General features: G+C 39.2%; 1 protein-coding gene across 1 annotated transcript; it reads left to right on the forward strand.

Moving 5' to 3' along the window:
• The first annotated feature begins 326 nt into the window (after nt 1-326).
• On the forward strand, nt 327-25,057 carry CAP1 (cyclase associated actin cytoskeleton regulatory protein 1). Its single transcript, XM_089676690.1, has 13 exons — nt 327-348; nt 457-569; nt 672-772; nt 2,937-3,014; nt 3,127-3,270; nt 3,350-3,435; nt 3,903-4,008; nt 4,087-4,276; nt 9,182-9,372; nt 12,581-12,704; nt 13,272-13,354; nt 15,225-15,368; nt 24,310-25,057. The coding sequence occupies exons 2-13, from the start codon at nt 467-469 to the stop codon at nt 24,391-24,393; spliced, it is 1,434 nt and encodes a 477-aa protein (XP_089532816.1). The 5' UTR covers nt 327-348; nt 457-466; the 3' UTR covers nt 24,394-25,057.
• Nucleotides 25,058-26,037: the final 980 nt, after the last annotated feature.

The following is a 26,037-nucleotide window of genomic DNA, read 5'->3' on the forward strand; positions in this document are numbered from 1 at the left end:
GGCTTACGTGACTGCTGTACAGCCAGTTTATGTCAAGGAGGAACCAGCAGCGACTGGACAGTTGTGTAACCACAGGCGCACCCCCTTCCCATCCCCCAAGAACGCTTGTTGGACCCCGTGACATATTGTGCATAAGCAGTTGCAGACAGATTATATGGAACTCCTATAACAGGCTGTATTTTGAGATAACATGGGCAGTAGGTGGTTTGTGCATTTGTGGAATGTGGAGGTATCTGCACAGACATGTTCAGGTACTTCCTGCACCGGTGATAAAAAGCTGAGTAGCAGTAGGGAGATCACACTACTTCCCCCTTCTCACTTCTTTCTTCGCAGACAGACTGCAGCAGTGTAATACTTTGTCTCCCTTCAATTCTGTATTTTAGAATGAAACCTACTACTTCTTTAACCACCATTGCTTGAAGTGACTCTTAAATCCACTCCTGTGCTTTCTTATAGGAGTAAAAACATGGCAGACATGCAGAATTTAGTTGCACGCCTTGAAAAGGCAGTGGGGAAGTTGGAGCTTTTCGCAGACGGTGCAGGTGGTGGCTGCGGCTCAAGCCCTGCAGGTAACCCCAGTCCTGTGTATATTTTGCATTTTAACAGCATTGTATTTGTATGTATTTGCTTAGTGAACACTTTATAATACTTTCTGTAAAACTTTTTGTTAGAAGTGGCACAATTTGTTCAGGCCTATGACTCGCTCATCAATGTATCTGTTGAAGACTATTTGAAACTCAGCAAGGAAATTGGCGGAGATGTTCAGAAGCAAGTGAGTTCCTTAGATGATTGTACTTGTTGACTACACGCTTTCTTGACGACTCTAAAAATGTTCACATTTGTGCAGCAGTGATATTTATACAACGTTTGTGCCGTATTTACGTTTGTTCTCGCTTTGTAAACCACTTTGTGGAGCATTTCAAAAAAGTCATAGAACTGGGTCTCAAATACAAAAATTAATTTTGTTACCAGATTCATGCATTCCTGAGATGTCATGGCTGCTTCCCCTCCAAAAGTACAAACCGTCCAGTCTTCTAGTATAATATATTCTAGCCTGCATGTTATTAGATTGGAGCTAAACTTTCTCAATCAACATAAACTATATTTCTGGTACAATAATTTTTTTGTTGCAGCAAAGAGATAATGTACAGTAGATCACCTACACAGGGGAAGTACAACAGGAATTGAATTAAGTAAGCAGGAAGATAATTACTTGTTTTTAAACTTTTTTTTTATTTTTATACACATCCATTACTTCCTGGTTTCTGACCTAGGCCTAAACTATGCCCTACATCTCAGGAGTCATCATGGGAATTTTTTTTCATCGGAGAGGTGGGGTTGCCTCAAGATAAGCTTCCTGCATGCCTGAGCTAAGGGATTCCATGAAGTAAATGCTACATGAATCATCTGCGTTTACTCAAGGTGGCTGTGGCTAGAAAGGCTAGGTTTTTTTTTCTTGGGGGGGTAGCCCTGGTTCACACCATACACTGCATGTGAATCGAACAGGAACCACACTGCATTTCTCTGCAATTCGGTACAGTGCGATTTGAACCCAGTCATTCTGAATGGGCTCAAATTGCACCAAGATGTGCACTTTTTTTTTTTTGAGCCACACTGCAATGGTTGTTTTGTACCATGCGATTTGGTGCAGGCAAACGCACTACTTTTGGGGTGTCGTTACCTTTGTATTGACACCCACAGAAGATCGCAAGGGTAGTGCGATTGGAATGCGGTGCAGGAAACGAGCATGAATTAGTGCTTTTCCTGCACCGCCTTAGTGTGATCCTAGGCTTATAGTGAATTTTCAACAAAATAAAGCATGGAGATATGGAAGAATTGGTGAGTTTTGCTTTGAACATTAAAAATTCAATAGAAATTTTTCAGTTTTTGGTGCTCGGATACAGATAGGTTTTGCTTTAACACCCTTAACATATATCTTTGGCCAGCATGTGTTTTCCCCACCTTTACACTCTTGTCAGAGGAAGACACTGGCAGGATCACCTTTTTTGTTGCAAAAGAACAGATTAAAGTATACAGATGCATGATTTATTTGATAGTTTTTGAATAATGCCTATGGTTCTGCCTTAAGTCAGATTTATGTTTGTGGTATGTTCCATTTTTGCACTTGTATGACTGTGCATAGGGCAAGGTCAAAATTTTCAAATGGGCTTACAGTTAGGTAATTGTATGCTATTAGGGGACTGTTCACAGTCGGAGGGGGTTGGGGCTGAAAGATAAGTGCCTCAAAAGTGCAATTATCCTTTAAACATTCTTGGCATGCTTCCATATACAGTATTTTATGTGCAATGTCTATTGTAGCACTGGTCTACTTAACAACAGAAAGCCCATTTAAATTGTATACAACTTATAGATTTTTTGCAAGTTTATATGCTTAGGGTTACTTTGTAACTAGAAAATGTAGCTATTTCCTTATAGAAAAAGGAACTGGCATCAGCATGAAGTTTATATTGGATTTTTTAAAACCTACATATTTAAAGTTTACCCAAATTGGTGATGTTCCTTTCTCATTTTGTTCTGTGTTTTTTGATGTGGGTATTTCATGTACAGTTTTTCAAGCCCTTTTTCTAGGACACCTGCTGAGATAAAACCAATACCATAGTGTGGGAAAATAGTTGTTGAATGTAACAATCAAAATTGACAGCCCCCTGAGTAAACATGATTTTAGTTCAGAATTAGAAACACATTTTTAATACAATTCTAGATCCCCATTACAGTTAAACTCCCCCCAAATATTTTCTGTTATGGATGGTGGACGGAATTTTTGTTTTTGCTCACACCTTCCTGTCCAAGTACAGGGGTAACCAAATGAAAAGCTGGAGGGATTCTCTCCAACAGGCACATAAAGAACAAAAAGACATTTTGTCTTTTTATGTTGTGGCTAAACTGTAATCTTAATTTTTTTTCTCTTGTTTCAGGCAGAGCTTCTATATGCTGCCATTAAGTTGCAGCGTGATGTTTTAGTAAAGGCATCACAATTTCAGCAGCCAGATGAGGCAAGTGTTTGATAAAATGATCTTTCTATGAATTTTGTTTTCCTACATTTTGTGCCATTTCATTTTTTCTAATAAAAACTGTTACATTTAATTCTGGTCCTGCCCCTTTTAGAAAGATCTTGCTACTCTACTCGCTCCACTTTCCAGTCAGATTCAGACTGTTCAGGACTTTAGAGAGAAGAACCGAGGTAGCAAACAATTTAATCACCTCTCTGCAATAAGTGAAAGTGTGCCTGCCCTTGGATGGGTAGCTGTGGTAAGTGGTCTCTGTAAGTAGCTAATTAATTAACTTATCTCTTGCTTGTTCATCTCAACCCTTTTTGTTCTTTGTATAGGCTCCAAAACCGGGTCCCTTTGTGAAGGAAATGACTGATGCAGCTACGTTTTACACCAACAGAGTGTTGAAGGAATACAAGGATGTGTAAGTTAATAAAGTGCAAAGATGCGAATTGGTCATTGACTTTTTTAAATACAAAGTATGGTAGGCAAGCACTGTGCACAGTGAAATACAAGCAGGAATTGCTGTTTCATAAAAGCTAGGGACAGCCTTTCTCTTCTGTGTTTGTAACTCATTGACATTGCTTCGGTCTGAGTGTTTAAAGAGGGTAGGGCATAATCTAACCTGCACTATTCAGTATGAATTACAGCAGAGACGTGGGTTGGTAAACATGCAGTATTGATTGCTTACCCCTACCATGTTTTTCAGAAATTTTAAGTTACGTTCCCTATATGTATATTTAACTATCTTTCCAAAGCGGTGGTAGCGAAAATAGATTCTTTAAGATGTCCTGTATATTGCTATGTAAAGCTTTTGTGGGGTTACCTTTGCAGGGGTTCAGTAAAGAAGTAATCATTTATCTAATCCCTTCGTTTTGTGTTCCTTTGCAGAGATAAGAAACACGTAGACTGGGTTCGTGCATACTTAAACATTTGGACTGAGTTACAGGCTTATATTAAGGAGCATCATACAACAGGCCTAAGCTGGAGAAAAACAGTAAGCCATATTTTACTTACTGCACGTCTTGTCTCCCCTCCCCTTCACTATGTTTACATTGGTACGTTGTTCTCATAGGGTCCAAAGGCTGGTGGTGCTTCACTTGCACCAAGTGCTCCAGCTGCCCCTAGAGCTGGACCACCACCTCCCCCTGGCGGACCTCCTCCTCCCCCACCACCTCCAGCCCCTACATCTGCTCCAGGTGATGACTCCATCAGTCGATCCCAACTGTTTGCAGAACTCAATCAGGGAGCGAATATCACTAAAGGTAAGAAAAGTTAGCTCAGATTTAGCTGTTTGAAAAGAATCTTTCAAAAAGCAAAATACCTGTGTGAGAAGTCTTCAGCAGAGCCTTCAAATCTCAAGCTAGTCATTGAATGTCAGCGAATTTCTGAAAAGTCAGACAAAATTTGAGATATTGGTGGCTCTGTCTGCACAAGCTTTGAATGAAAAATTAAAGAACCTGGGTGAGTAATTCTTGGCCAAACCCTTTCCAGTTTGCAGAGGTAATCTAAGGCTATGTGGTTGTTTTTCTACATTACAGTTCTCTTTTTAATACCTGGAAGGGAAAAATCAATGTTTACGCAAACTTCAAGCTTTGCCTGTCAGATTTAGGATAGTAAAGAACTTCCAAGAAGCTGATGTAGATTTCCTATTTTTAAAACCGGATATTCAATTGTCTCTCAGCCTAACAATGCTGCTGCATTTTTTTTTTTTTTTTGTGGCACATTTGTACATGTATATGTAAGTGCATTTTTCTTGCGCTCCTGTTAAAGTCCAAAAACACTCCTACGCCAAAAGAAGCACCCGCACCTTTTCAAAAATTGGACAGCACCATGTTGCATTGATGTGAATGGTCACCATAGAAAATGTGAATTCCATTGTTTCGCTTTGCAGCACAACAGCAGATGCAGGCGCAATCACATTTGTGTGAATGAGGCCTCAGACACATACAGTATACTAAATATTTCCTTGCTATTTAAACACTTCTTACCAATGACCTAAACCTACCAGGTGGTTCTCCAACTTTGATCTTGTTCTAACAAAGGTCTGAGACCTCCACTCATTGGGTGTGATCTCCTTACTCTACAATTTGTTTCCACTCTAGCTACACAGCAACCTCTCTCATACACCCAGAAATGGGTAAGAGACACGTGTGAACTTGGAGTAGGATGAATGGACCTAAATAGAGGGAAGCAGCCTCATGCTTATGTAATTACCAGTGGAGACCAACTACACAGTGGTACCTTCTAGAATTGCCCAGTATATACTTGGCTACTCCCACTTGTGTTGCTGAGAATGCAAACAAACTAGTACTTTTTCTTTTGTATCCAACAGACCTGCCCGATAGCCAGGGAGAAGGAACAAACCGATATGTAGTAAAAAGCAGCACATATTACACACATTAACACTTGTTAGGCACACACTCCTTAATTCCCTCGATGATAGCCCCTTTCTAGCTAGTGTCATCACTGGTCACTGCATTGGTGTCCCTGGTGAGGTTAGTGTCAGAGTACCTCCCAGTCGGCTTTAGTGTCAGATTGCCTACCACACTATCACAGTCCCACTATAGGTCACTGATCAGTGCTATTACTAGTATATAGAAAAAATAAACATTCCAGTGTATGCATACCATAGCTTGTAGATGCAATAACCTTCACACAAATCAATCAATATGCACTTATTGGGATTTTTTTTTTTTTTTTTTTTAACAAAGACATGTAGCAGAATAAATTTTGGCCTAAATTTAATGAAGAAATTAGTTTGTTTTTCTTCTTTTTATTTTTTTTTTTTAATTGGATATGTTTTATAGCAGAAAGTAACATAGTTTAATAGACCCAGTGGTGATCAAATACCACCAAAAGAAAGCTCTATTTGTATGAAAACAAAGATTTAAATTTCATTTGGGTACAGTGTTGCATGTTACCAGTTAAAGTAGCTCAGTGCTAAATCGCAAAATGGCCTGATCATGATGGGGGTAAAACCTTCCGGATCTCAAGTGGTTAATATCTAGCCACTTGCCAACCCTGGATTTCACATTAACTCCCCTCAGGCCGCGATACAGCCCTCCTTTACTTATGATCTATTGGTTACTTACCATTGCCATCCCCCATTCCCTCACCTCTCATAACCCACCAACAATAATGCTACTCCGACTGGTACTACAACAAAGGATAAAAAGCACAATATGTACCGCCTGAAACCTTTTCATCACTTTGTTTATATTCTGTATTGTACCTATAGACAGTACTATAGGAGATGCAAAACTTATGAACCTTTTCCGTATATGTACTTTTCAAAAACAATTATGACATTGTATGTACCACTACTATAAATTATTTAAATGAATGAATCCTAAATACAAATATGGAAGGAGAGAACAAGTTGAATCTTCAGATTAGTATCTAGTAAAGAAGCTTAATTGTGTTTTAATGTCACCTTTTAGTTTGCATGAGAGAACAAAGGTCTTGTGTGCTTTTTGATGAGTGCTGCTTGCCACATAGAGAATTTTGAATGAAAATTTAACAGTGTATAGCTGGCGTAGACATTTAAACGGTTGGGCATTTTTTTTCATAATCCAGCTGTCTCACGAGGGGCTCAGTTCACTGAAGAATATCGCATGAGATCATGTGACATGTTTTGTTTCCAGTTATCTCATGCGATCTTCAAAATGTCAATTTGCTGTCAGTTTATGTGATATTTACCACACTAGTAAAAAAAACGCACAGTAAATACCGCATAAACTGACTCAAAAGTCAATTCACCAAACTACATAAATTCGTTTGAATAAATCATTGTCTAGCCACGTGTTCAAGGATTATATTCAATTAGCGCTGGTTTTTAAGGAGCCAGCACCCGCTGGTGTCTGCAACAACCAGTAAAAAGCTTGTTAACCACTTCAAGTCCAGACACATTTACCCCCTTCCTGTCCAGGCCAATTTTCAGCTTTCAGTGCTATCACTTTGAATGACAATTGCGCGGTCATGCAACACTGTACACATATGATTTTTTTTGCATTTTTTTGAGACCGACAAAGCTTTATTTTGGCGGTATTTCTTCACCACTAGGATTTTTATTTTTTGCTATGTAAATGAAAAAGTCCAATAATTTTGAAAAGTGTTTTTCTTATAAAATTTTGCAAATAGTATTTCATCATAAATCTTGGCCAAAATTTATTCCGTTATCTTTTTAGTAAAAAAACAAATTAGTTTATAACCAAAAATTATAATTTTTAAACTTTTTTTTTTACATACTGTCACCCTAGCAGTACAGTGTCACTATGGTACTACTTGTGGGGGGTGATGAAGAATTTTGTGGTTTTTTTTGTTTTTTGTTTTTTTTACACTGATTGCTTTTACACCCATATAGGATGTAAAAGCAATAATTTCATAATTTCTCCCCTCTTGCTGCATTCTTGCAGCCATTAAGAACTACTGTGTGAGCTGTGATTGGTCACAGCTTGTCATATGGTACAAGGCTGTTGTGAATAGCTTTGTACCATGTGACCTCTGTGATCGTTCACAGATTTCACATGTAGTAAGCAATGATGTCAGAAGTGACATCTTGCTTACTATTCTGCATGTGATCACTGATTGGCCAATCGGTGATCACATGATCAGGACCTTGCACAGAGGTCCCGTCCAACGATCGGTGTTCCACTGTGTCCTCCGGACACAGTGGGTACCGGATCGCGGTGCTGCGCGCTCCCAGGGAGCACGCACAAGCAGGGTGCAGGGAGGCCGTTTATAAATGGCCACCCGACCCTGCACTGCCACTGTCCGGCCGTTTATATAAATGGGCTGGACGGGAAGTGGTAAATTAGCTGGCGGCCACCAGTGTAATTAACAGCCAGCAAATATGGTAGTTAATGAGCAGGCGGCTGCTGCGTCTTTGGTGACCATGACTTGGCTGCTGTCTGCAGGGTTCCACCTCACGTTGAGGCTATGTTGCCTGGTATGGTTCAGGAGGCAGGGATGCAATCTCATCCCTCATGTGACCAACCCCCCCTTTCAGGGCCTGCTTGACTGCATGCTTGGATGAGGGTCTGTTGTGCATTTAGGATGTGAAGGGGGGACAGACGCCCCCCTTTTTTTTTTTTTTAATGCTGGACATTCTTTTGTTGCTGGCAATTCTTTGTTGATATCAGATGAGTATTGGTTGTTAAGGGAACCGGCTACAGCTGGCATAATACAGTTAGCATACACTAAAATACTGCATCAGTTCATAAAATAGCTCATGCAGTTTTTAGTGAATTTGCAAAAGTTTGAAAAACACTAAGAGGTATTTTACTGCTGTTCTTAAAGCGATAGATACCACTTTGTGAATTGAGCCCAGTGTCTTTTTGCCCTAGCTTTAAGTGACCCATTGGATTCCTCTTGCTGTCCCATCTAACGGGTTTTGTGCATAGAGGTTGTTCTAAGCTTTCCCTTCTTTCACACCTCCTTTCCTCATTGGCTGGGATTGGTTTTTTTTTTTTTGTTTTGTTTTTTTTGTTTTGTTTTTTAATATAAGTAATAGATTGTAGAAAAATATAGTTGCAGCCAATCGGCAAAGGAATGAATGATACAATTCTATTCAGACCTATAGTTGAAATTTGACTACCTTTTTAAAGTTTTCAAAGCTGCTATCTAGTGATTGCTAGAGAACACTAACATGAAAGAGGAAGCAATAAAGCACATAATGTTGCCTGTATGTGCAGGTAATGTTAGGTGGAAAAGCAAGAAGAACTGCTTGATTTAATTTGAATAGGGCAAGAGAAATATGTAGGCTGATTACGTCTGAAAATGTGATTGGCCTCCCTTTCTGGCTGCAATACTTTTGAGTGTGACCTGGAACTAACATACAGATAATGAAAGTCCTATCTCCTGATTTGCATACTTCTAGGTTTTATCCGGCAAAGGGTTCTGCAATAAGACGTTGCTAATACAATTTGAATACAGTGCTTTTTGTTGAGAATCCTCCAGTAATGTCAGGAAATATCAGAACGGGGGTTCTGCTTTTTGATAGTCAGCTGTCTAAGCTTGGAGACCTTATAATATTTAAAATCTCTAATCTCTTCCCTCTTAAGAGTGGTGAGACCGAAGGCATAGTGCATCCTCTTCCAGCACCTGTATAAGGACTGTTGTAGCCAATAACAAACTCTAATTGTTTGTTGTGCTTTTGTGTTATTTAGGCCTAAAGCATGTGTCTGATGATATGAAAACTCATAAAAATCCAGCACTGAAAGCTCACAGTGGTCCAGTCAGAAGTGGACCTAAACCATTCACAAGCCCGAAACCATCACATGTTGCATCCCCTGCAGCAAAGCCATCGCCTAAGAAAGAGCCTGCCCTGTTGGAGCTGGAGGGCAAGAAATGGAGAGTGGTGAGTAAAATGTTTTTATTTGTTACTAATGAAAGATTAAAACGGAGGGATGGTGATGTAGCCAATGCTTATTTGTAAATAACCGTTCTGTGAATTTGTTGATGACAATCTTGCTTAACTGCTTTCCCGTTGGCCTATAGCAGATATACCGCTGCAGGGGTGCGCAAAATCACGTGTGTGCGTGTATATATATTTGTGTGTATGTATATATGTGTAATATAAATAAATATATATATATATATATATATATATTCAATCTCGGTTTTCATTCGTATAGAGAAAAATTTGTAAACCAAAACGTCATTTCCCATAGGAATTCATTGAAAACCAATTAATCCGTTTCGGAGGTCAGAAAAAAGTAAACGCTACTAAAATACCACACAAGTTATTTTATCAAGTCATGCGGTATTTTAGTAGTGACAACCATGTGTTATTGTTTCAGCTGACAGCTGAATGTAAAAGAGAATTGCCGGCAATTACAAAAGAAAGACCCTTATCCGAGCATGAAGCCTGGCAGGTCAGAAAAGGGGGGGGGGAGGAGATGAGTGAGGCAGACGGCCAGGAGCCAGCGTTGGGAGCGGAGCCCCCTTGCCCCAAAGCACACACACCCCCCCTGAACCATACCAGGCCACATGCCTTCAACATGGGGGGGGGTGCTTTGGGGCAGGGGGGCTCCACTCCTGCTGCTGGCTCCCAGCTGTCTACCTGCTCCGCTGACATCATTGACCAAGCATGCCCCGGTTGATGATGCCACAAGGAGGTGGGGCCACACACGTGATGTTACTGGGTGGCCCCGTCCCTTACATATTTAAGAACTGTCAAGCCAGCAGAGCGGGCAGACGGCCAGGAGCCAGCGTCGGGAGTGTTTTTGTTTTGTTTTTTTTTTAATACTTTCTTTCGGGGCGGCAGCGGACATCGTGATTGACGCTGGATCTACTGCGGGGGACATTCTTTTTTTTTTTTTTTCTTTTAATAAAGGACTTGTCAAAGACCGTGTCCTGTCTCTTTTTCACGCTACACTTTTTGTGATTGAGTAGCGGGACCATGTACCCCTTACTCATTTACATTGGGGGGGGGGTCGGGATCTGGTGGCCCCCTTGTGAAAGGGGGGGCTTCCAGTTTCCGATAAGCTTCCTGCCTGCAGACCCCCCAATCACAGGCCAGGTTGTGGGGAAGAGACCCTTGTCCCCAAGGCGCTTTGGGGGGGAGCCCCCCCCCCCATGTTGAAAGCATGTGGCCTGATATGGTTCGGGGGGATGCTTTGGGGCAGGGGGGGCATGCTCAGATAAGTGTCTAGTATGGATCTGGGAGGGAAGACACCCACGCCCTTTTTAATTTTTTTTTCTTACATTTTGGCATGGGGGTTCTCCTCAAAAACCATACCGGACCCGGAGGGCTTGGTATGAATGGAGAGGGGACCCCATGATATTGTTTTATTTATTATGATGCCGGTTTTTAAATGTAATTACCGGGTTTTTTTTTCTTCTATAATATCTCAGAGATTCAGCTGTCAATTCCCCCCAACTAAAAGAGTTTCCATTTTTAGTTTATTTCCCCAAGTTAAAAGAAACCATGTTTTCTTTTAGTTTCTTAAAAGAAACAGTTTCCTTTAACACCGGGGAAAGTGACTGCTAATTCTGTGAGCTATAGTGAAGAAAAAAGCTGGCAATTGCATTTAAAAATCGGCACCAACATACACTTCGTATTGCGAAAAAAATTCGTAAACCAATGCATTACTTTCATTGGATTTTCATTCGTAAACCGAAAATTACGTAAACCGAGGTACACCTGTAATGTAATTTTGCATCTCCGGGTAGGGGGCACGTGCCCTACCCGCACTGCTATTCATGGCCTCGGCTGTCAATCACAGAGTTCTAGCCTGTGATTTTTTTGCTGGCACCCGGTGATCACCAAGCATTACCGATGGGGGGAGAGAACTGTATGTAAATGCTCTCCCCTGTCAGCTCCTGCACACTGCTTTTGTATGGCTCTGCATAGCAGAGCCATACAAATGAGTGTGCTTACAGTTGAAAGCACACACAGCTTATAGTAAAACAGCACACAGTTAACCCTTTGATCGCCCCACATGTTAACCCCTTCCTGCCCAGTGTTAATGTTATTAGTACAGTGTCAGTGCTTTTTATTAGCACTGATCACTGTATTGGTGTCACTGGGGATGTCAGTGACACCAAGTCCCGCCGCAGTCCTGCTATAAGTCGCTAGTAAAACAAAAAAAACAAACAAAAAACAGTATATATAACCATTTGTAGACACTAGAACTTTCACGTAAACCAATTAATTTACACGTATAGGTTTTTTGTTTTTTTTTCTTTTTAGCAAAGACATGTAGCAGAATACATTTTGGCCTAAATTTATGACAAAACTATTTTTTAAATTTGTTTACTGGACATGTTTAATAGTAAAAAGTAAAATAAAAAAAAAAACAATAAAAAAATATATATATATCTCTCAAATACCACTGAAAGAAAGCTCTATTCGTGGGAGAAAAAGACTTAAATTTCATTTGGGTGCAGCGTTGCATGACGCCTGGTCAGGAAGGGGGGTAAATCCTCTGGAGGGCAAATGGTTAAAGTCGCACCTGCTGTAGATATGAGTATGCAAACGTCTATGTACCTGTGTGCTATATTGTGCTGAAATTAAAACTGGCAGTAGAGTCCGTGTGAATTGATGCTGCATTCCCTCTTTATGTAGACAGGTTCTTTCTTTCTTGTCCATTGAGAGACAGAGGAGTTCTTTCATCTTTGGATTATATCGTTGGACATCGGCATACAAAAAAAGTAGCCCAGCCCATGATAATAACCCCTTCTTCTACTAGTGTGTCTCAGTTTTTTTTTTTCTGTCCAAGGGAAGATGGACATCTCTTCAGCTCTGAAAGTGAAAGACCTTTTGTGTCTCTCCGTGGACATTACAAAATATGTAGTCTTCAGTTTTTTCAGTCTGCAATTATCCTGTAGGCGGCAGTATAACCCAATAGTGGGACTTTGTGTGCCTAAGTTTAAGACTCAAGAAAAGAATTTTACAGTGAGTACAAAAATGTTTTTCTTTTCAGTGAGTAATTTCTCTTTTTAATTCTAGCGTGTCAGAAAAATACTTTAAACCCCATACATATTTATCATGAGGTGGAAGTTGCAGGGTATATCTTGTAAATGGGGAAAACAAATGCCTGACATTAAGTTTATTTGAACAGGAATTTCAGGAGAATGCCTCCAGCCTGGTAATCGGTGACACTGAACTGAAACAAGTGGTTTACATCTACAAGTGTGTAAACAGCACCCTGCAAGTAAAGGGCAAGATCAATTCCATCACTGTAGGTAAGCACTGAAGTCCAGCTTTTGAAACCAGTTTTGGATTTCTGTAGTGGATCTAGTAAGGGTGTAGCCATATTTGGTAATACCTTTTGTGTGTGAGGCTAATTCTGGTGTCAGATGCAGCAGTCAAGTTTTTCTTGGAGGGAATACTAGAACATTGAGAGTCAGGGCACTTGGCACAGACCAACATCTTGTGAAAACGTTCTTCCTAACAGAGCACCAATTAGTCACTTTGCATTGTAACTGCCAGGGTTAGGGAGAGAATTGTGCATTCACAAATAGAATCACTTGCCTCGGTTTAGATTTAGATGGCTTATTCACACCAGAATGCTCATGATGCAAGCTACCTTAACAAATGTAATTGTGCCCCAAAGCACTTGTACAGTGCACTGCAGAGCGCCACAGTCCCAGATACATAGGCTCTGCATTGTACTGTACATGAATAAAATGGTACAGGACCTATTATGGTGTGTGTGTGTTATTGATGTGTGTGGTGTGTTTTTGTTTTTTGTTTTTTTTGCATTCTCAGCCCATTTATTTTGATGGTGTCAATCTTTGTTCTCTGAACAGATAACTGCAAGAAGCTTGGCTTAGTGTTTGAAGACGCTGTGGGCATTGTGGAAGTAATCAACTCACGTGATGTTAAAGTGCAGGTAAGGATGGCGTGTGTGTAGTGTGTTTTTATTTAAGATCAAAATAGTAAATGGAGAACGCTAAGTAAACCAAAAGCATCTGGCACAAGAGACAGTGACAATCAATTCCAAAATAACGTGTAAGTGCAGCGCTAAAACGAAAATTAGAATTGAGTCCAACATATTGAAACCACAACACAAAAAATGTATATGCAAATCAGTGCAAAAAAATGTGTAAATAACACAGAAGTGAATGTAGCGAACAAATCTAGTCCATTCAGTGAAAATCTGTGTATCAGTGGTACTATGGAACACAGCAAAAAAAGTGTTCAATTCCACACAGTGTCTGGGGATCCAGTGACCCACCACTACGCACTCACCAGAATGCTACTGGTAATGTAGCAGTGATTGAAGATCAATAATTCACTCTCCAGAATCCATAGAACAAATAACCTCCTAGGAAAAAAAACTCACTCATATTTCCTGCCATAAGAAGGCAAAGATTGTAGATATGTGAGAAGATAAAGAGGAAAAGTATTGTGCTGAAAAACATTGTCATCCAAGAGCCATGATCCTCTCTAAACACTTTAAGGTGCAGGAAATGACCAGTTTTCAAGCAAAAAAAGTAATTGCAAACTTGATCGCACATGTGGACTGGTTTTGGCTTTGGACAAAAGAGGAGATCCAGCCCCATGGAATGGCATGAAAAAGCGTCTTCCTGCGACCCCCTTTTGTCCAGAGCCAATGCCAGTCCGCTTTGCCTTCTTATGGCAGGAAATATGAGTGCGCTTTTTCCCTAGGAGGTAATTTGTCCTATGGATTCTGGAGAGTGAATTCTTGATCTTCGATCATTGCTACATTTACCAGAAGAAGCATTCTGGTGAGTGCATAGTGGTGGTGGAGTAGTCACTGGATACCCAGACACTGTGGAATTGCACACTTTTTTGCTGTGTTCCATAGTACCACTGATGCACAGAGTTTCACTGAATGGACTATATTTGTTCGCTACATTCACATGTTTGTGTTATATACACATTTTGTATGTAGTGGTTTCAATACGTTGGATTCAATTCTAATTTTCGTTTTAGCGCTACACTTTATTTACACGTGTGTTTTTATTTATTATAATTTTTTTAAAGAAATGACATACTGAAAAAAGAGAGCAAATGTAATAGTCTTCTTTGGGCCATGGAAGTTGTTGTGTAAAGCATTAAACAGGTTGCAATGAACCATTTTGTAGTCCATGCTTTCAGGGTGGATTAGTAGTATATGTATGTAACATAATCTACAGTTGTAAAGATCCTTTAAGCTTAACAGACCATTTGCCTGAGCTCCCTTTGAGAAGCTGGTCCCTTTTTTGTACATTTCATTTCTTTTGATGTTTTTGCTATTTCACGGTACTAATACCACTCTGCCTCCAGCAAATGTCTGATTTTAGGCATCCTCAAGTCAAACTGAGTACTTTTTTTTTGTTTTTATTTTTTTTGTTTTTTTTTTTATTTAACATTTTAAATGGAACAGACAGGGATGTAAGTGGGGCTGTACAAGTCAGTTAATGGACAAGGCCAGAGCATAAAGCGTACAGAACCCTAAACAAAGCTAACAGGATGTTGATGTTAAAGTTCTCTTTCGAGGACTACTCTAGCTGTAGCGTACACATTTCACAATACGTGTGCACTTTAAACTCTGGGCAACATTTTTAATAACTGTTAATACTTTTAGTTTAGAGGAGGAAAAAAAAGTGAAGTGTGTTTTCCATTCAGAGGAGAATTGCTTGTTGGACTATTTTATTATTGTGCAAATGCACAATCCATTTGAGTTTTTTTTCTTTTAATTTTATAAACTAATGTAAGCGGTTTCTTATACCTATTTATGTTAATTCTTCCTATAGGTTCTAGGTAAAGTGCCAACAATATCTATCAACAAGACCGATGGTTGCCATGTTTACCTAAGCAAGGATAGCCTTCATTGTGAGATTATCAGTGCCAAATCTTCAGAGATGAATGTTTTGGTCCCAGGGAGCGGAGGAGAATTTGTAAGTATAGAACTTTTGGTTCCCCTTTCTTGTCAAAACTTAGTTTTGATTAAAAGGAAGAACGGTCAGACCTTTATCAAATTTTATGCTTTGTGTTGCTGTTGGAAACTTTCTTTGACTGTATTCCACTTCCAAAGAGAAATCTTTGGAATGGAGTTAGAGTCCAATAAACTGACCAGAGGTTTTCTAAACCTATCTAAAACAAAACATTTTGCTAGGATTTTTTTTTTTTTTTCAAACTACTTGAAGACCTGACACTTCTCTCCATGTAAAAATCAGTATTTTTTTGCTAGAAAATTACTTGGAAACCCCAAATACATGGTGAGTTCAATACAAATGGTGAGTTCTGATATCCTGTTCTGATGTGACTGCTAGCGGAGGATCTTCTCCGCCCACTATTTCAAATTAACATCCATAAATTATCATATTCATCTACAAAAGACAATTTCATTTAAACAATTCCCTTCCCAGGTCCCACCCCCATCCCTTTCCTTACCAGTCCCACCCACTCTACACCCTATCTTTCTCCTTTCCCTAGCTTGCTGTTCCTCTTTATTTCTAGTTTACTGACAGGACTCCCTTTTTCCTTCTTCCTAATCCACCTATCTTTCTTTAATTTCTCAATTTCCTCCTCCATCTCTTCTGTTATGATTTTCTATACATATCCCATTTTTTCCACTTTTCCCGAAATCTCCCCATTTTATCCTCCTCCAAATGGCGGAGTTCCTCCATCGTATACACATAATCTACCCTACATATCCAGTTTTTTTTTATTTTCGGTACTTCTTGTTTCTGCCAGAATTTTGGAATAAGTCCCTTTTGCTGCGTTTATAAGATGAAATATCACCAAGTTTTTATTTTTCTACTGTGTTTGTGAAATAAACAAACATATGTCTGGGTCTTTCTGGACACTAGTCTCCGTAATCTCCTGTATTTGGTATATTTCTGTATTTTAGAACATTCCCACCAAATTGGTGCCCTCACTCTTACATCCCCTCCAACACATGAGTGATATATCTACTTGTTGCTTATGTGCCACACTCGGTATGATATACCACCTAGCTAAACATTTATAATTCATTTCCACTACTTTCATATCTACAACCCCCTGTGCCAGTCTATATATTTTCTTTCTCTGCTGCTCATTTAGTGCTATTCCCAACTCCCTTTCCCATTTTACCATATACGGGGGGGGGGGGGGGGGGGGGGTAAGTTTCTGAACGTATGGTAAGAATTTTATATATTCGAGAAGTACCATGTTTCCCTATCTCACTTCTATTAATTAATTGTTCAAATGGATTAAAGTCCACCACTGTCCTTGGGGCGCATTGCAACAAAGTGTCTTAATTGAAAATATCGCCACTCATCTAGCCTAGAAAACAGATTCTTATTTTTTAGCTCCTGAAAGGAGCATATTTCTTCTTCCTCCATTTTATCTTTTAACTGTACATCCTGTTTTCTTATCCATTTCCCTGAGATATTTTCTTTCACTGGTGGGAAGAAATCTGAGGCAGCCAACGGCATTAGTATATAATTAAACTCCCATCCCTTCTGTTTGTGAATTATATCCCAAACCCTAATTACATTTCTTGTGTAAGTGTTCGTGCTCTCAGCCAATTTAAGGTGCTGGTGCAGCAACCACACCAGCCTATTCAACTGTGTCCCACCTAATGTATTTTCTATATTCGCCCAACTTTTCCTTGGTGCATTATGCGTCCAGTCAAAATTACGCGACAGTAGTACTAGTATCTTCTAAAGTCAGGCACATTTAACCCTCCCATTCTCCTTCTCTCTACATAATATTTCATAATTTATTCTCGGTCTTTTATTTTTCCAGATAAACCTCAGTGTCGGTTTTTTAATTACATTGAAATAGGTTCCTGGATGCTGTATAGGTAACATGTAATTTATATAATATTTTCAGGACAATTACCATTTTTAACAAGTTTATTTGTCCTTTCCAAGATCTGGGTCCAGCTGCTAATCTCAATTCCTGCCTAATCTCATTTATTAGTGGGATATAATTTATTTTATATAAGTTCTTTGCGGAGGAAGTCCATTTTATTTCTAAGTATTTTTAGTTCTTTTTCCCTCCATAGGAACGGGAATTCTCTATACAAGGCTTTTTTTTCTGTTATCGAAAAACTGACCTTTACAATCTCTGATTTTACCGGGTTAATTTTTAAATTTGACCGCTCTCCATAGTATTTCATTATTTACATCAAATAAGGTAATGTCAACCTAGGATTGACCACATAGAAAAGCATATCATCAGCATACGCTGCCACTTTATGTTCTATTTCCCCTATCTGTATCCCCTTCACATCTATACTATTCCTTATTGTTGCTAAGAGGTTCCAGAGACCAAACAAATAGCAATGGTGAGAGTGGGCACCCTTGTCTTGTCCCATTTATGCATCCTAAAAACCCTGACAACGAACCGTTGACCTTTACTGCTGCTGAGGGTTGGCTATATGGCTTTCCTATCCACTCTCTCATTTTGGGACCAATTTCCAAAGCTTCCAACGTGTCTAACATAAAGTCCCAGTCCACCCTATCGAAAGCTTTCTCTGCGTCTACGGATAGTATCAGGACGGGGGATTTTTCCGTCCTACTTTTTTATATGTGGAATAAGGATCTCAGCCCGTTATCTCTTCTCTCCCTCCCGGGGACAAACCCCACCTGATCTAGGTGAGTCCAGTCCGGCATTAGGTCTTTCAACCCATTTGCAAGGACCTTTGCATATAATTTGGTATCTGTATTTAACAGCGAGATGAGCCTATAACTAGCACATATAACTAGTCTTTTCCTTCTTTCTTAATGATTGTAATATAAGCTTGCAATGACTCCTCCCTCATTTCCATCCCCTCTTCTAATGCATTCATGTATGAATTCATCTTAGGGACTAATTGTTCTTTAATTTTTTTATAATATCTCACCGTATACCCATCTGGCCCTGGGCTCTTCCCCTTCACTGTACTCTTTAACCACTTCAATACTGTGCACTTTTACCCCCTTCCTGCCCAGGCCAATATTCAGCTTTCAGCACTGTTGCACTTTGACAGTTGCGCAGTCATACAACATTGTGCCCATATGAAATTTTTATAATTTTTTTTTTTCACGCAAGTAGAGCTTTCTTTTGGTGGTATTTAATCACCACTGAGTTTTTTCTTTATTTTTTGATAAAACAAAAAACACCTGAAACTTTTGGAAAAAAACGCACTTCGTTTCTGTTATAAAATTTTGCAAATAAATAACATTTCTTCAAAAAAATTTTTGGTCAAAATAATCATTGAATTTCAATTTTTTTATCTTTCTTACATTTTTTCTTTTTATTATTTAATTTTCCAGCACACTGTGTGGCATGACAGGAAGCCATCCATTGTATACAATTGACATGTGATCTGCTGTGATTGGTCACAGTAGTCACATGACACTGGTCGGTGTAATATGTCATCGGCTGTGTCCCATGAGTGGCTTGTTTTGATAGGACATCATATGACGTCAAGTCACAATGAGGAGTGTCCCGCCCGGCCTTCAATCTGCTATAGGCCAGGCGGGAAGGTGTTAAAGCTGCCTGAATTTCCTCCTGCGTTATCTGTTTTTCTAGACAGATTATTCGTTCCTTTTCCACTCTCGGTAATCCTGCCTCTTTCAAATATATCTGTCTCCTTCTAGTTCCTACTTCTTCCCCCTCTTTTGACTGTTTCAGTTTAACCTCATATAATTTAATATATGTTTTAAATACATTAGCAATATCGGTGGTTGGGTAGACCAGTTCCCCATCATCACCTTTTGATCTTCTCAATTATAATTCCTTGATTTCTTATTTCTCAATGCTCTCATTGGATATTTACCAGGTTTATCCCCCCACTGATCTCTCTCTCTTGCCATCATATTAAATGTTCTCCTCGTTTCTTCCTCCATTAAATTACATAATTCCTCTTATTTATTATATTCTGCTGTATCTCTTTTGTTCTTTTTATGTAGCTGTTCTAGTTCGTATAATTCCCTTAGGAGCGTACTAATTTTCTTTTGCCGTTCTTTTTTCCTTCTCAAAATTCCCTGATGTATGCCTTATCTGCTTCCCATACTGTGCCAATTGAGATTCCTTCAGTCTCATTTCTTTCAAAATATTGTTCGATCTCTTTTTTATTTTATTCTTAATTACGTCTCTTGATCCTGAAGGAGTGTCTCATTTAGTTTTCACATATTTTCCTTGTCCTGTTCTCTTCCCCCAAGATAGTTTCATTGTGACAAGAGCATGGTCCCATATAGTTGTAACGTCTATATCTGTTTTAACCACTGACTCCATAAGTCTATGCTCTACCAATATATAGTCTAATCTAGAATACGTTGCATGTGCTGGAGAGTAGAACGTATAGTCTCTATCTCTGGGGTGAGAATGAGGCCTGGCCTTCCACCACCATGGAAGGGCCCCAAGATGACAGGAAAGGGGCCTGCTATGGGACCATATTAATAAAGGGCCTTGGGATCACATTTTTAAACAGTGACATGTTTGGTATCTATTTAATCGGCGTAACATAATCTTTACCAGAAAATTGAGTTTCTTATTTTGTGTGTGTTTTGCATTCAAATTAACCGCTTGCCCGCCACTCTATAGTAGAAGTACTGCTGCAGGGCTGTGGAAAATCACATGTATAAATACATGATTTGAATTTCCAGGTTGGGAGGGTGGGGAGCGTGCCACATTACCCTTGCCGCCATTGGTGGCTAGAGATTTAAATCACCGGGTCCTGGCTGGCGGTTTCCTGCCGGCACTCTGATCGTCTGAGAAAGCTGATGGGAGAGACCTGTGATCGCCGGAGAAAGCTGACAGGAGAGAGACCTGTATGAAAACACAGTTCTCTCCCGTCAGTATGGCCATGCTGCTTTTGTATTTCTCTGTAAAACCACACACAATGTGAAATACACACAGCCCTTTGATCACCCCAGATGTTAACCCCTTCCTGCCCAGTGTCAGTACAGTGTCAGTGCTTTTTATTAGCTCTGATCACTGTATTCGTGTCACTGGGGATGCCAGTGGCAGTTAGTCAGTTTCAACCCAGTGTCAGTATGCCTGTCGCAGTCCCGCTATAAGTCGCTGATCACCACCGCCATTACTAGTATAAAAAAATTTAAATTCCAGTATATATAGTGCCATTTGTAGATGCTATAACTTTCACATAAACCAATTCAATTTACATCTATTGGGTTTTTTTTTTTTTTTTTTTTAGCAAAGACATGTAGCAGAATTCATTTTTATTTAAATTTATGACTAAATTAGATTTTTTTTTTTCATTTTTTTTATTGGAGGTTTTATAGCAAAAAGTCAAAAATAGTGTTTTTTTTTGGTGGGTTTTTTTTTTTTTTTTTCAAAATTGCCGTTCTTTTTGGTTTATAGTACAAAAAAAAAAAAAAAAAACATCTCCATAGGTGAAATAAATACTTTGCCCTACTTAAATAATAAGTATACTATCTTGTCTGTTCCTATGATTAGCTAGTGTATCAAAGCTGTGATATTATTAATGATGATAATATAATAATATTGGCTATAAAAATAAACATGATGCTCAAAAGAAGCAAAGGACTTATTTATTTACAAAGAAAGTAAATTCCTAAAATAGAAATCTAAAAGACTATTACATGGCACATAGCAATAAAAGCGCAGAGATGATATGTTACTTAAGTCCATCCTCAATGATCTGTGGCTTGGCTCAAGGAAGAGAGAGAATGAGACCATGGCTGGCCCTTGCATCTTTTACCACTCGCAAGCAACACCTATTGAACACCCTCTGCCTGGCCTATATAGTCCTCTCTCCAATGAGCTACAATCCATAAATTATAAGGGACTGCCATTTCTAATCACCAGAAAGTAAGGCGCTACCCTGTATCCTCCCAGGAAATCGGTCATTTTCACATCACCAAATTGTCTGAGATAATGTTCCTCGACTCCCATACATCGCATTGGGAGGCGTATGCGAGAACATCCTTCAGGGGATAAATTCCCATTTGCGACCCCTTGTTAGAAACACCCTGCTGTGTAAACTGATTCGCCTGTTCCAAGATGACCTCCAGCAGGCCAGATGGTCGTTTGATATTCGGACAGTAAAAATCCATAAATGTCTGGTATTAAAACATGTGAATTGGTGCCCAAAACTGAACTGCATATTCCAGATGAGGCGTTACTAATGATTTGTACTGGGGTAATATGATATCTCTCTCTGGAGTCTATACCGCTTTTAATACAAGAGAGCATTTTGCTCGCTTTAGAACCCACAGCTTGGCATTGCATGCCATTATTAGGCTTGTGAATCCACCAGAACTCCCAGATCCTTCTCCACCATTGATTCCCCCAGTCGTACCCCCTCCCCCCCTAGTATGTATGATGCATGCATATTCTTAGCCCCCAAGTGCATACCCTTACATTTATCAACATTAAACCTCATTTGCCATATAGTTGCCCAATTAAACAGTGCACCACTAACAACCTTACACCATTCAGAGTATGAATCATTAACCACTACTCTCTGAATACGATCTTTTAGCGAGTTTTCTATCCATTTACATACGCATTTTTTTTCAAGCCCGTAGACTTTACCTTATACATTAGCCATGTATGGGGAACTGTGTGAAACACTTTTGCAAAATCCAAGTATACCACGTCCACCGACACCCCTCTGTCCAAGGTTTTGCTCACCTCCTCATAAAAAGAAATCAGATTTGTTTGACAATTTCTGTCTTTTATGAATCCATGCTGTCTGTTGCTTAAAATATTTGTTTCCAGCAAGAACTCTATGTGCTCTTTTATTAAACTCTCCAGTATCTTCCCAACTATAGAAGTTAAACTAACAGGTCTATAATTACTTGGTAAAGATTTTGACTCCTTTTTAAATATTGGCACCACATTGGCCTGACCCAATCCAGTGGTACTATGCCAGTCATTAAAGAGTCCCTAACAATTAGAAACAATGGCTTTGAAATGACAGAGATCAATTCTTTAAGGACCCGTGGGTGTCTGCCATCCGGTCCAGGTATGTCAATACCATGCCCATTATGGATAAGAGCTCCCCCATGCTCCTTTGTATACACAGAGCTGAAGAAGGTATTAAATAAATTTGCCTTCTCTTTGTCTCCAGTCACCCACTCTAGATTTTGTAAAGGGCCTACATGCTCGGACCGAACCTTTTTACTATTAATATATTTGAAGAATTATTGGGGGTTGGTTCTGCTATCTTTTGCAATCTGTCCGTTTTCAATTTTTGGGGCCTTTATTTACTTTTTGCATATTCTGTTATATTCTTTGTAATGTTTAAATGATGATAGTGTTCCTTCATTTTTATATTTAGTAAAAGCTCTTTTCTTGTTTATAGCTTTTTTTTTTTTTTTTTACTTTTTGGCCCTAAGCCACATAGGTTTGATTTTTAGCCTTTTAAACTTGTTGCCCATGGGAATATATTTCAGTGTGTTCACAGCCTTTTTGAAGAACTCCCATTTCTGTGTTGTGTTCATTAATGCCAATATTCCCTCCCAGTCTAAGTCTTGGAGAGCAGCTCTCAGCCTTGGAAAATTAGCTCTTAAAATTGAGCGTTTTTTTTTTTTTTTTTTCCTTTATGTGCTTGCTGTTTACAGCTAACAATGAAATCATGTTATTGTCACTGCTACCCAGATGTTTTTATATGGACATTCGTAATAAGCTCTGCATGGTTTGAGATTACCAGGTCCAGCAGTGCATCATTCCTAGTTGGGGCCTCTATGAATTGTACCATAAAATTGTCCTGTAGTAGGTTTAAAAATTCTTAACCTTTAAGTGTTCCTGCAATGCCATTACTCCAGTCAATTTCTGGGTAGTTAAAATCCACCAGAATTATCACTGTCCCAGTCCTTGCGATCTGTGCAAAGAGCGGAGTCTCCACTTCCTCATTTAACACTGGGAGGCCTATAACAAACTCCAATGATTTACCTTTGTAGTACGCACCCCCATGTGCAGTTCCACCCATAACGCTTTAGCCTCATCACACTCTCCATCAACTAGGTCCTCTTTCACACTCGCTCTGAGATCACTTCTCACATAGAGACAGACACCACCACCTTTCCTAGTTACCCTTTCTCTCTGAAAGAGAACATAGCCAGGAATATTAATGGCCCAATCATGTGAAGAATGAAGCCCAGATTAAGCAATACCGATTAAATCATAGTTCTCTTCATGCACCAAAGCTTCCAATATTATATAGTGCCCTTTATGGCTGGAAAGGCTTTCCCAGTAGTCCATGACTTCACCCCTAAACTGAGGAAAAGCAAGGCTTGTATGGGGAACACAAACCCTTTCTGAATAAGAGAGAACAGCAGACACCTTGCTCTTAGCCAGCACTGCAGTTTCCTTTTAGTTAAAGAGCAATGCAGGTATAACTTTTAAGATAGGCTTTATGAATAACACTGATTCTCAAATTGACAAACTTCCTTTAAATGAGCTGTAGATAATTTCACTGATCAAATATTAAAGTAAAACTATGGCTATATATCTCTTTTTCGTATTATTTGTAGGCTGCCCAAACCATAAACACTCTCCAGCTTATTTTATCTAATTTTGCTTTCTTTTTTTGTCTGCATGTTAACATGTTTTATCAACCTTTCCAATACAACAAGCACCAGTGAATGATCAAATTGTATACCCTCTCTCCTTCAGTCTGTTAATGGCTAACTTGCCAGTAACCTCTCCACATCCAATAAATTCTGTAAGTTACAATGACACAATATATGGTTAAGGTTTGTCTTGAACCTGCATGATTTTGCTGCTGCAAACTGTAGATGGACCTGGTTGGTAATGCATTTATTTTTTATGCAAGGATTTCTGATGTTTTTCCATACTAGTTTGTCTTCATGTACTAATTGAAGTTACAAGAATTAACTACACTTTTTTTTTTTTTTCTCTCTCTTGCAGAGTGAGTTTCCAGTGCCAGAGCAATTTAAGACTGTCTGGAATGGAGAAAAGTTGGTTACCACAGTCACTGAGATTGCAGGATAGTCTGCCATTTGTTTGCAGTGACATGGGCTGGACACCATGTCCTTCTCAGCCCTCTGTGTTCTCTCTGCTGCTTCTCTTGAGGATTACTCTAGCTGTAGGGTAGAGATCTGATCCTTGCAGCCTTACGCTGATTAATGTCCTACTGTAACACATCTAATTAGTGCCAGAAGCCCACTGAGAGCTGCTTATGCTAATCTGCTATCCCACCCCTCCCATGCCAATACAAAGGGTGGGGCTCTGACTGTCTGCTAAACCATTCTAGGTAGTGGCTGGATGACCAGTAAACTGTTAATTGGACCAAAGGTTATGAGCACTTTCTTAACGGATTTTGTTAACCCCTTCCAACACCCAGGGACCATTACAGCTCCCTCCCAGTGAATATTGGCTATTCCTCTTCAGAAAGTCCAGGGTTTACTTTTTATACATAAATATCTTCAGAAATATGCAATGGTTTTCCTTGTTCTCTAAAGTACTTTTCCTGGCCTATCACTTCTGTACTGATCCACAAACTAATATGCCAATGTGTACTGAATATTTTCAATGTGTTGTTAGCAGGTTCTGTTCCATCAATAATAAGGGAATAGGAACAGTCCTTGCACAGACTGTGGAATATACACGTTTACAAATCAAGCATTTTATTAAAGATACAAAGTGAAATGTACAATATTGTCTTTTTAATTCATTTATATTCAACTACAACAAAAGCAAAAACATGTTCATGGAACCAAAGACAGCTTTTTCCATTGGGAAGATTTCCCTTCACTTCCTGTCCTATAGCCAAAACAGGAGGTGAAAGGAAAGCCCTCCAATGTGAGGGAATTGCTTGTCACCAGGGTCAACAGAACTAGTGTTCCCATTGGAACATTTCCCTTCTATTCTTTTGATTAACCAAATTTTGAATTTTACTTTCACTTTTGATAGCTATGGTAAACTTGACAAATAGAGCTGAATCTCCCTACTGGAGACACAGCAATAAAAACCTGACAGGTGTTCCTAACCCTCTCTATTCTATTTAAATCTAATAAAAAAGTTGTTTAGTTATACTTTAACAATGTTTGCACATGCAGTGGAATAAATTCAGTCTCCCACACAGGGAATAAAGAACAAAACTTGATAGAGTTTCTAACGTTTTCTGATTTATTCAAGACTTTAGGGTTTCAGTGGAGCCAGTAACCAAAACAGTGTATACTTATAAATTCTTCTCTGCTTCCTGGGACCGAAATATTCAGCAAAGCTTTGTTGGCCCAGCAGTCTTCTATAGAAAACCAGCAAATGTGAAGAAAAACTCCCAATAGGGACCCATATGACAATAAAAACCTGACCGTTTATATCCATTCCATAGCCTAATGAAAAACAATTGTCTGGAATTTTTTGTAGAAAACTTTATATATCCTTATTGTACAAGACAAAGGCTGTATATTCATTGACCATGGGTTATAGTTTGCTACCATCATGCAATTGGACATTGACAAAGATTTTGGACATACCCCCATGGGCGCAACACTACAGTGCCTTGAAAAAGTATTTATACCCCTTGAAATTTTCCACATTTTGTCATGTTACAACCAAAAATGTAAATGTATGTTATTGGGATTTTATGCGATGGACCAACACAAATGGCACATAATTGTGACGTGGAAAAAA

This window comes from Staurois parvus, unplaced genomic scaffold (assembly GCF_062004578.1).
Source record: "Staurois parvus isolate SC_StPar_1 unplaced genomic scaffold, SC_StPar_1.0 ptg000172l, whole genome shotgun sequence".
Lineage (NCBI taxonomy): Eukaryota > Metazoa > Chordata > Amphibia > Anura > Ranidae > Staurois > Staurois parvus.